Source organism: Moschus berezovskii, chromosome 18, assembly GCF_049115385.1.
Source record: "Moschus berezovskii isolate FMDL1 chromosome 18, NW_MosBer_1.0, whole genome shotgun sequence".
Lineage (NCBI taxonomy): Eukaryota > Metazoa > Chordata > Mammalia > Artiodactyla > Moschidae > Moschus > Moschus berezovskii.
This window is the reverse complement of record NC_142477.1, coordinates 65300772-65313399: the sequence shown is the minus strand read 5'-3', so window position 1 is coordinate 65313399 and position 12628 is coordinate 65300772. Positions and strand designations below refer to the sequence as shown.

The window sequence follows — 12628 nt, the reverse complement described above, 5'->3', positions numbered from 1 at the left end:
TCAAAACTGTGTGCTTTCTTTGTGCCATTCAAATGAGTCAACATCGTATGTGGCTGGCACTGTGAATTTATGTACTAGGAGTTAAATTACTATGTATTCAGTTGGAGGGGCTCAAAGTATGCATTTGTGTGTCAAGTCTGACTCTTTGCAATCCTATGGACTGTATGCCGCCAGGCTCCTCTATCCGTGGAATTCTCCAGGCAAGAATACTGGAGTGAGTAGCTATTCCCTTCTCCAGGGGATCTTCCCAACCCAGGGATCAAACCTGGGTCTCCCACACTGCAGGCAGATTCTTTATTGCCTGAGTCACCAGAGAAGCCCCAACACAGCAACAGCAGCTAACACTTATTAAGCATTATTATACATCTTGGGTGCAGAGGTGAACTCATACAATCCTAAAACAACTGTATGAAGAGGTGCCATTATTCAGTTTTTAGGGAAAGCACTGAGGCATAAGGAAGCTCCTCACAGTGTGATCAGGGTGACACACCTACAGTGCTGACACTCTGGGCAGTCCCATACCAGACCCTCACTCCTAACCCTCAAAAGTCAAGCTTTAGGTCTGCCAGTGTCCATGATGACAAGAAGGCAAACATACGTAGATCAGACTTTGCAGTAATCATGTTTTAAGTGACTATGGCAAACAGATTAAAAATTATCCTTGGGTCTGAATCCAAAAAATTAAAAAGTTAAAAACACAACTCCTAGTGATAAATTTGTATAATTAAACATGAAACTTGTCAAAAATCAGTGTTAAACATTTTTTAAGACTATAAATGTATATAAATGGGCCTCAGATTATTCCCCTACCAAGGGTTCAGTCTACAGCGATATTTCCTGCCAGGTAAGAAAACTGTGAAGAGCTCACTCGGTCTACAATTCAAGGGCTGACACAACCTTAACTCTACCAGCGTGAAGACTCACTATAATACACTTTGACAGCCTCCCCCACTCCAATTATTTTCATAAAAAAACAAATTAAAAGATGGTTCTGTTTTAAATAGGGTTGCTGCTAAATAACTATTATCTGGGAAATACATATTATTTGTAAGCAGTGGGTAGTAATGGAATGGAACCAAGAGTCAGCTTTTGAAGCAGGAAGCTAAGGCATCATTTTGTAATGCCTGAAGAGATTTTTAAAACTCATCTAAATACCATTAAACATCTGCCCTTTTTATTTCATTGATTTAAACCATTTCTGAAGACTCATGATTCAAAAAGGTAAAGATGGTAATTTAAAAGCCGTGGGGAAAAATCTCTCCCCAGGGAACTTTTCAGAAAAGCAGCCACCAGTCTCCGATAAGTGATGAATCTGTTGTGGTATTGCTTTCAGTACAGTATAAATTTATCTGGCATTATCTCCCCGTAATGCATGCATCATTTCACTGGAAGCAAAGATTCAATGGCCATAAGAGCAGACAAAACGGGGGAAATAGGAGAGCAGGTAGAGAGCAGCAGGTTCCCTGGCTGTAGACGGGAACATATCTGTGCCAACAGTTAGCATCATCACAAACAATTTAGCAAGATAAACACTCTTTGCAAATTCAATTTAATGAACCAGGAAGACAATTTTGAATAAAGGAGTCTATGATTGTTTTTGAGTCTTTTCAGGCAGTATATAACCTAAGTGTTTTAAATGACAATCCCAAACAATAACGAACAGGAAAAGGTGGTGACAGGGGTGGTTTGCCAATATCAGATTTGGAAAAAAATAACAAAAAACAACCCACTAACAGGGTGCTTCATCTTCTCTGCATTTAATAGCAGTAGACTTTTTTTTTTTAATCAAGCAGAAACCCTTGCTTAAGTTGTAGAAAGCCTTCTCTCTCCAGCTGGCTCCCCAGTATCTATATAATAATATATATATATATATTACTTTTTCATAGTTTTCTGAGACAAGTAAAAATAGATTTACAAACACTGCACCTTACTTAAAGTTAATCACCAGTGATCAGTTACGTTACTCCTCAGTTACATTGAAATATCACTTTTAAATTAAATGTTTACCAACATTTTTAAAATGTGCGCCCCTGAGAAGAATCAAGTAGCACTTTGCAGGAGAAAAAACACCTAGAGAAGATAGAAATCTCAACCTTCCTGGAAATAAGTTTCAGGCTGAGACCTTCAGGATTTCAAGGTCTCTTCCCCACTTTAGGTAAACACAAAATTCGATTTAGAGCTCTTTCCTTTGGATCACAATTGGCTCCCAGATTTGGCCTTTTCACCAGACAGAGCCAAAACAGGAAGAAAAAGGAAAGATTTGCCACTAAGTTCTTCAATGAGGCCATGATGCATAAGCAGGTAAAAGGTCAACACAACCAGGTACTACTCACCTTCCAGAGGATCTTTATTGAGGCCAAGCTGGCTAATGATGTACCTGGGAATGTCAGTTTTAATACCCTGTCCTTCTTTAGCATGGCCTTCTGCTGCTTCCAATAGGTAGTAAAATTCTTCAGGATCAAATTCCTAACAGAAGACAAACACAGATGTATACTTCTTTGAGCCAGAATTGTCTAATGTTTTATTACATAAACCCCATTCACAGTGAAATTGCTGAATACATATGGTTGTAAGTTATTTATACTGAAAGAAGGCAAAAGAATTACTTCATTTAAAAAGCATATAATTTTCAGGTCATACTCAAAGACTAATCATATTCTAAGACATTTAAATACTTGGTAACTTAAAGATAATTTCCATTTCCAATTTCCTTATAATGTGACTTTGAAGGTACCAGGCTCCATTTAAGCTATCTATCCTACTGAAAATGAACAGGTCTGAATTTTTAATTGTGCCATTTTAGAAAAGTTTTAAAAATCCATGAATCTCTTCCAAAAAGATTCAGTTTCTCTCTCTGCACAAAGAACCTAAGAAGAAGCAATATGAGAATGCATTTTTCTGAAAAGTTTTGAAGGAAACTCCTTTAGTGTAGAGGTTTCCAAAAATATTAGAAAGAAAAAGCTCAAAATTACCACTTTTGTCATTGAATTCTAAAATTATGCTTTTAATGTTCACATGATATGAATATTAAGAAAGAAAATTACAAAACTTGTACTTCCAGTTACTTCTTTGTAAAAATTTGGTAACATTCTCTTAAGTAGTTTACCTTTGGCTGGCTGTTGATTCCAAATGAAAAAGCATTCTACAAATGGAGTAAAGCCAAACCGACATACACACTCAGCACCCTTTACAGAAACCTAAAACCAGAGGCAAGGCAAGATGGGGACTACAGGCCTAAGATGAATGGTCGGGAGAAATATTCCCTAAAATTCTCAAACTCCAGTTTCATCTGAGCTTTAAACAACTCAAAAAGCAGCTCACTTGTTTCTATCTTTGATAGGCTACATGGACCTTTACTGCTTCTCTTCTGATTAAGATTGATTACTGTAAAAAAAGTCATTTCCTCTTTGAAGGCAACATCTCTCTTAGCATGTCTGCTGCTGTCCAGAGAAGCAAATTTCAATGCTAAATGGTATTTCCCCCAAAACTGAACAACTGCAGGAAGTACAAGCCTGTGGTGCATAATTCAAAAGGTACAACACAAAAAGCAGGGGAAAAAACCAGTCTTCCTTCTGCCGGTATCTGGCAGTCACATGGTTCTCCTCCCCACAGGCATCCGGAGTATTTTGCTTTCCCTTTATTCTTCCAGAGACACTCAAATGCTGAATGGTGCTGGAAAGACTTCCTCCACCATACGCCTACCTTTCTCCCCTAGACTTACCCTCTGCCACATCTCACTATGCACTAGTATAAGTTTATGAGAATGTAAACATTTCACTGGTATTAAAAAAAATACAAATCTTAATTACAATAAGAATAAAACCAAAATAATATCACCCAGCATGTATATGTGTATGTACATGTAAAATTCTGAAAAGCTGTATTGTACACAGTGTTATAAATATCAGTACTCTAATGGCTTGTGAACTTAAAAGTGAGTTTTGATACTACTTGAAGCCCCATGAAACTATTCTTTTGTTTGAACCCTCATCTTTGTTCACAGTGTTGACTGACATTTCAATCAAAACAACATAAAATAAAGCAAAGATTTTCAAACAGGAAAATGGTCACTGACTAAAGAAAGTATAATTGAGAAAATAAACCAATTGTGGAAAGTCTCATTCCTTGAGGTCTGGATAAGGCCCTACTGTATTCTCCAAATGGGCTGCTGATAAGGCCTTATTTCAAACATGCCACATTTCAAAAGTAAGAGTTATAACTACAGGTGACCATTTATCCTAGCTCTGATTTCCCTTTCTCTGCATCTTGGCATCTCCAGAAAAGTGAGGCACAGTGAATGTCTTGAATGAGCCCGAACACAGAAATTATGCTGAGATAAAGTCAAGTGCATTATTTCGTGATCAGTTTTTTAGGTTTGATCAGAATGTGGTAACAACCATCTCTTAATGCGACACAAGTCCTAGAACTTTACTGAAAACCAGAGAAGGAAAGCACGGGTGTTGTCAACATGCATGAGTTGCTGCTCCTCTTGACCCTTCTTGGGTGGCTCAGACTGTAAAGAGTATGCCTGCAATGTGGGAGACCTGGTTTAATCCCTGGGTTTGGAAGATCCCCTGGAGAAGGAAGTGGCAACCCACTCCAGGATTCTTGCCTGGAAAATCCATGGAAGGAGGAGCCTGGCAGGCTATAGTTCATGGTGTCTCAAAGAGTCAGATACGACTGAGTGACTTCACTTTCTCTTTCTTGACCCTTTCCATTTAGCTCTGTCTCTGAAGCCAAGTGCAACTGGTGCTTTCGGGTGGCCCCTGCTTTCCCACAGTTAACAATAAATAACAAAGTCACCTCGAGGGACAACTCACCAGGCACTCTAATAAGCGAGCAGGGCGGGCGATAACAATCAGGATCTTTCGAACTAGTTGTTTAATAAACGCCAGCTCTCCACTTTCTGAACGATTGTGAGCCTATGAGGAAGCAATTAAAAGAATGATGAGAGAGTTGCTCCATTAAATAGGAAAGAAAATCAGCAAAGCATGATAATTAGGTAACTGAAAATATTCAAGAACTAAGTGACTTAGAAAATACTTCTAAATGATTGATAAGCAGACATTATCTCTACATAAACGGACACTACTAAACGTCCAGATCTACAAAATGGCTCCATTAGCTACAGTTTAATTGCAAAACGTTGATTTATTCTCTGCATTAAAAATCAAACACTAGGGTTCTTAATGTGAGCTATGAATGAAAGAGGCATTAAAGGTTTATGACACATCACGTACATGATACAAGCAGAGTGGACAGCTGATGAGGAAACTTGATTCTCCAGATATAACTGGAGAAGCCATGTGCTGCTTATGTCAAATGCTAGGTGAATAATTAAATCAAAGGCAACTTTCCAAAATGTAGGCAGAGAAACTATATACAAGCAAAAACAAAACAGTTAACATTTAAAAGAAAAACCAGAGAAAATGGCCACTGGGGAATGATTACAAAATAAAATGTGTTTAAAGACAACCAACTGGCAACTATAACTACAGATCCTGATGATGCTCTTTATGTTACATGTATATATACTCCTCTGCCCAAGAGAAAAATTTCTCTAAAAGTCAACAGTTAATCTATTATATGGTTCATTCAGATGATTTTTTGAAACCCTAAGATTTTTTTCTAACTGCCATGAAACAGCTTTCCAAGTCTATCACATAGAAACAAAATTAAGTGGGTATTTCAAGGCAAATAGCTTCGGCTATGGATTCAAGCCTTCACACAGAACGCCTATGAGGGAATGAACCACAGAACCTAACTGCTAATTATAATAATATCCTGATACAGAACTGAGAAATTAAGGAAAAAAATATCTCACAGAGGTAAATACATTTTTATCGTAATTTACAGTAGAATTGGTCTATGACACATTGAAACTGACAATAAAACCCCAGAATACAGTGTTCACACAAAAACAGTCTGAGAAAAACTGCCTCTGTGGGCTACAAAAGGTTGAAATGTGAGAAATGGGGACAGAGCACAGAACTCTGTTGGGAGGTTTAGATGGGAAAGGGAAGAAAAATAGTGGCTGCTTGTCAGAGGACTGTCTCATCTTGCCACAACTAAATTCACTATGAGCAAGGACAGATGGATCCCTAGAAAACTAGGGTGCCAATATTTTCATTCAGTTCCATGCAATTATTTACATAATCATCCTTAGAGAAAACCACCTATGGTTTTATTTGCATGGGCAAAATGGATGCCGATAGGGTACAAAAATACAATATATCCAAATATACAGGCTAAATAGGCTTTACTTGGAGGCTGTGGATGATCAATTTCAATCAGGACAGCAATATTATGCACTAATTCCATCCCACCATGCACACTCCCTTCCTGTCTGGGGTGTTATCAGGAGCTAGGCATGCAAGTGTTAGGTCTGGAAGGGGCCTGTGTTTATCTGTCATTTTAGAAATTGAATATTTTGTGAGAAGAAATATTGACACCAATGAAGATGTAAGTTGCCATTTACTACCCAATACCACATGCAGGTTAATTAACAGGACACATGGCCTGATAGAAGCCAGCAATTTTCCATTTAGCTTTTCTAGATATTAGAACTAGATAGCATCATCAAATAATACACATACATTCAGGCAATTTATAACTTTATGGTGAAGGAGGGGGAAAAAAAAAATCACTGCTTCAGAATCCTTCACAATCCACTTATCCAACAGCCATAGATTGCTGGGTCCCAAGGTTCCTGTAAAGGTTATTACATTAACTTTCTATTACTCTAAATGTTGACCGGAATAAATTTATAGCAAGCAGCAATCAATTTTTTTCTTCTCCTTTGCTTCTCTGTAATATGAACCCGATCTCATGGTTGAAACTTGTTAGGCAAATGCACTCATAAAATTTGTCTTTTTTCTGGGTAAAAGCAAAACAAATCAAAAAACTTTATAAGGTCCATACCTCCTGTAGCAACTTATCTAATTTGTGCTGTAATTCAAGGAAGTATCGTGAGGTGATGAGACCCTGGTGGGATTTATCCAAACAATCGCGAGCCAGTTCAATAATCTGATGGTGAGTGAAGCTGAGCACTCCATCTGCAAGGGGGAGAACGTGGTCTGGAGAGTAGCTGGTGATGATTTCCTTTAGGCGCTCTTCCATCTGAGCTGTAGCCTGTTCACAGCAGACATGCCCACACAGACATAATACAAGGAAACACAAATAGGGAAACAGCACAATCATCACATTTATTCAGCATTTTTGGAGACCTCTACAAGTTATCAGATGGAATTCTGGAAATTAAATTTAAAAGAAGCCTTACTTCTGTATGATACTATAAAATGCTACATATATATACGTGTCAAAACCCACATGTGTCAAAACCCACAGAATATACAATACAGGAGTGAACCCTAATGTCAACTATGGACTTTGGGTGATTACAATGTGTCAGTATTGGTCTGTCAGTGATAACAAATGGACCACTCTGGGACCAGGGATGTGTGTAGGGGGATGTTGATAAGAGAGGGCTGTGTATGTATGGGGTCAGGGAGCATTTGGGAACTCTCCGTACTTTCTGTTCAACTTTGCCATGAATCTAAAACTGCTTTAAAAATATAAAGTCTATTTGAAAAAAAAAAGAAGAAGAAGAAGAAGCCTCACCAAGTGGAAAAAGAGGTATACACGAGAAACTGTATCTCCCAGGGTGATAATTACTTATTTTCTATGCCTTATCAAATGTAAAATGGTCCATGTAAGTTTCTCCAAATAACTCAGTATCTGTGAATTGCTGCGCTGTCATTTCAGATCTTGGCTCTTTCAGATAGTTTGCTGAAAATATCAAATACTTACAGCTCTGTTTTCACCTATTCAAAAATCAGAACTGAAGTTAGAGTTCCATAGGACGGGCCGACAGTTTGCTCTCCTGGCTGTATTTTAATGTACCAGGAACAAGCATCTCACACCATCAAGATCCTTTCCTCAAAAAGCTACAACTTGGGCAAAAGGTCAAAGGGATTCCCTTGACAAAGTAAGTCTAAAATTTCCTTCTCAGTTTTTATTTCATTTTTTGGGATCCCCGATTGCCTAATCAATATTCCTTGCTTGCATTTATTGTATATCCTGGGAGATTCCCTCTGTCTCCTGTTCCTTTCTAAAATCCTAACCAGTATTAATTAGTAAAGTCAGGATCTGTTTCCCTGGTGAACAAGTGACATGTGATAAATGGCTAAAACAACCGTAATCAATGACATCAATGTTGGGTTCATTACAAATAATAAGTACTCTACTCCTGATTTATGAAGCCGAGGATTTCCTTTTGCTCTCTTGCCTCGGGTTACAAAGGTGATAAGGGGAGGAACAGGGAGAGATGGAGCGACTGTTTCTCCCAAATGTGTAGAAACATGCTGGTGGAAAAGCCGTGGAGACGAGGTGATGGGGACCGGCAGACAGCAGCTCTTTGCAGCCAGGGAAACTGGCATCAACCTGTCTCCAAAGGCTCTCTGGTTCAGTCCAAATTCTACTGGCCCATCTAATGGGGAACACTGCAACTGGACTTTACTTCTGAATAAGAGGATTAGACTTATAATTGCTAAAGAGATTGGAAGCCACAGAAAAGAAAAATTAGGTGAAAAAAGTAAAAGACTTTTGTCACATATACCAATATACAGGCTTCTGAGGAGGCTGAACAGTCTCTGCTGGCCCAGAATGGGCAGGAGTCCCAGGGGAGCCCCAGAGTCTAGAGGCCTTTCAAAGCAGACACTCATGGAGCATCTCACCAGCAACCTCACCTCCAACTTGTCACAGTGGGCAGGTGAACCAATGGGATTTACTTTACAGCCATTTCAGCCCACAGAATGTGTGGCTAATTCTCAGCAGCTTTTTAAAATGCGTAGTGATTTTATCTTTCTAAAGAAGGCTACAGTGCTATTTTATGCGAGTCATGACTGGACTAGACCATTACTTCCCTCAACAAAACCACCTTACAGACGCTAAACCTATGCCGCCTGTTCGTTTAGATGCTAGACATCTTCAATTCAATTCATTACCTTTGGGAACCTTTCTTTGTAGACATGGTTCATCATAATTATTTCATGGTCACAGCAGGCGGGAGAACGTCCAGGGCTGCAAGCAAAGCAAATTACCCTTTTAAACTTGCCACAGCATGAAATGAAAATAAGTTTTTTATTTATAAACAATGGGTTGCAACAAAAGTACTATGCAGCCTTTGTAAGAAAAGTATATTAGGTAATAAACTACAAAATCAGTCATTAGCACACACACACAAACACACACACACACACACACACTCACAAACACAGAGAAACCCTGAATACCATTCAAAAAGAAAACTCCAGAAGTAGAATGCTGAAAATTAACTATAGGTACAATATAAAAGTTCATAAAACATTCTTAAATTGCAATTACATTTTGTAAGTAGCATGTACTTGTGTGGTTCCAGAAACCAAAGAATGAACTGGGATATAAAAGAGTACAAACAGCAATGTCCAGGGCACGCTACACTGTCTTATTTCACACTGTTATCATATATCTGCACTCTGCCACGGACCACTGAAGAGTTTTCCACAGCACAGGTGTCACCACCAAAATCCATTTTCTAGCTGGGGTTTGTATGCTGAGGCAGGCACCATGTGCAGTATGAAACAGAGGCACACAACTCTGAGGTTTTTTTTTTTATTTCAATAGTAGGCTTCTGCTCCTTCCTAGTGGTAACATGGTTGGGCAACTGCAGTGTGACTTTATGTATTGAGAAGATATAGCTGCTTGCACTAGCTATCCTGTGAACTCCTTTCATAATACCAAAAATGGCACCCATGTGGTAAAATACAACGGCTCTAAATGAATTCATAACATTTTATTCCATATCTCAAAATAATCTAACACAATTACACCACGTGGCTATGTTTACTATACGGCACTAAGAAGGTACAAAGGGAGAAAAAAAAAAAAACCCTTCTCAGCAAACTCTGATGTTCAGCTGAACACCTGAGAAACTATGTTTTATAATAAACCTTCCTATCAAAGCAGGCCAGTTCTATATACCATGGAGATCTCATATTCTAGAGGACCCAGAGATGGACTACCGTGCTCCCCCTACAGAGAAGGACTTGTTGTCCCAGCTGCAGGGGCTGTAGAAGCCGGCAGCTGTCAGTCCCCTTGGACATGGTCTCAGATGCAGAGTCCCCTCAGGCTTCCCCAGTGGGTCCATGGTAAAGAATCCACCTGCAAGGCAGGAGCCACAGCAGACAGGTTCGATCCCTGGGTCGGGAAGGTCCCCAGAAGAAGGGAATGACTACCCACTCCAGGATTCTGACCTGGAGAGTTCCATGGACGGAGGAGCCTAGTGGGCTACAGTCCATGGGGGTGCAAAGAGTCAGACACCACTAAAGCAACTTGGCATGCACACAGAGCCCCCTTACCCAAGGCCAAGTCCTTCCCAGGGTACCACATCCCAGGACTGAGTGGAGATAATGAAGGAGGTCCTTCCTTTGGTCCAGAGGGACAACTCTGATGGGTCATGTTATCCCCAGAACTCCCTACGGGGTTGACTGTCGCTGTCAGGCCTGCACTGCGGCTGGACTTCTCTCCTGCTCAATCTCACTACCCACTCCTTCCCCCTGACAGGTATAATTCTCAAGCACTCCTTAATAAATATCTTCGTTTCTCTGTTAGAGTCACTCTCAGAGGAACCAAACAGGGACATCTATTATTTTCTGAGACAAGGTCAAAATAAAACCAGCTCTGCTGCTGCTAAGTTGCTTCAGTCGTGTCCAACTCTGTGCGACCCCAGAGATGGCAGTCCACCAGGCTCCCCCGTCCCTGGGATTCTCCAGGCAAGAACACTGGAGTGGCTTGCCATTTCCTTCTCCAAAACCAGCTCTACTCAATGTCAAATGGACTACATTTGGCACTGACAAAATACAAGGGACATAAACTCTTAATGGCTCACTCATAATCCTGGAGAAATTAAGACTTGTGATGAGAAGGAAAAATCCAAGCCCTGGGTGGATTTTCGTAAAAAGGAATCTGAATTCCACATGTGAACCTGAACACGCTGCCCTTCCTTTTTAGCCAAGCTTCTTTGTAAAACAGTAATTGATGTAGCGCCATAATTAGACGGTTGAAATTTCCAATGGCTAGAAGTTCCTCAGGTGGTCCTTGCAGTCCACTATGGTTTCTGTTACCACAGCAATCAGCAACTTGTAAGAATTTAAAAGAAAAACAGTAAGAGGCCTTTCAATGGCAATTCACTATATCATGCGTAGATGCAAAAAAAAAAAAAAATCACACTACATTTATAGTAATTCATAAACCAATTAACACATATATGAATTAGAGGACCAAAAGTCTTTCCCTGAAATGGTTGAAAAGAGGTTATCCAACTAACAAAACATTTAATCAGGTCTACATACCTCAGACTTCGGGAACGGGGGCGCATGGGTGTGTTTCTGCATCTGTTCTCAGTGGTGATGCTTTCGGTGGTACAAAAATGTTTTGATAAGAAGTGTAATTCGTCTGGTGTCGGTTGATACGGCAACTGATGCAACTTCTCCTGGGAGGAACAGGATGACTACAACAAACCAAAGTGAGGTTTAATGACTATCACAAGGAGAAATGCTTTAAATGAATATTAGGTCATAGCACTAAATTTTGTTACATCACCATTTTATGCTGCATCCTTTCCATGTTACAATTACAAGAGCTGGTGCCTAAATGTATACCTGGATGTGGTCTCCAGAGGTCTACATGGCTACCATATTTTATCTCGCTTGTCTACAATTTCCTCAAAAATAGTTTACCCTCTGAAGAAAAACCAGGGTCTGAAAATGGATGTTCAGTTCAGTTCAGTTCAGTCGCTCAGTCGTGTCCGACTTTTTGCGACCCCATGAATCACAGCACGCCAGGCCTCCCTGTCCATCACCAACTCCCGGAGTTCACTCAAACTCATGTCCATTGAGGTGGTGATGCCATCCAGCCATCTCATTCTCTGTCATCCCCTTCTCCTCCTGCCCCCAATCCCTCCCAGCATCAGACTCTTTTCCAGTGAGTCAACTCGTCGCATGAGGTGGCCAAAGTATTGGAGTTTCAGCTTTAGCATCAGTCCTTCCAATGAACACCCAGGACTGATCTCCTTTAGAATGGACTGGTTGGACCTCCTTGCAGTCCAAGGGACTCTCAAGAGTCTTCTCCAGCACCACAGTTCAAAAGCATCAGTTCTTCGGTGATCAGCTTTCTTGGGACCCAGTCAAAACCAGAGCAAGAAAGTGACAACTGGAGTAAGAATTTGGGTGCGATAAATGACAGATTAGTTCTCAGCTGAGTGTGACATCCTCACTTCAAACACTTGTTATTAGGGTAAGTAACATAAAATTAATTCTATGATGTATAATCATAAATGAACTCTATGATGTATAATCATAAAGTAATAAGTTAATGAGATCTGTCTTTACAAAGCATGCTGTCCTTTCGTGCAATTATCACCGATATGAGTCCTGGGTAAAAAGGGTGTGGAAAAAGAAAATATTTGTCTCACTAATGCCATTGTTTTAAAAACTGGGAATTGGAAATTTTTTCTGTGTTCTCTGACTTAACGCTATTTTTTTTTAAACAGCTTCAGTGGTGTTAAGTTTTTTAATCCCTTGAACCTAGA

The 12628-nt window shown here is 39.8% G+C and overlaps 1 protein-coding gene across 16 annotated transcripts in view; it reads right to left on the bottom strand.

The window, feature by feature from the left end:
* MAST4 (microtubule associated serine/threonine kinase family member 4) overlaps window positions 1-12628 on the bottom strand; it is a 642435-nt gene that overhangs the window by 60655 nt on the left and 569152 nt on the right. For all 16 annotated transcript variants that reach the window (XM_055421937.2, XM_055421941.2, XM_055421938.2 and 13 more), the window contains 5 exons: window positions 11391-11548; window positions 9006-9081; window positions 6922-7131; window positions 4821-4922; window positions 2334-2466 (listed from right to left, as the gene is read on the bottom strand). In XM_055421937.2, coding sequence (XP_055277912.2) covers window positions 2334-2466; window positions 4821-4922; window positions 6922-7131; window positions 9006-9081; window positions 11391-11548 — 679 coding nt within the window. The remainder of the gene's footprint in view (window positions 1-2333; window positions 2467-4820; window positions 4923-6921; window positions 7132-9005; window positions 9082-11390; window positions 11549-12628) is intronic.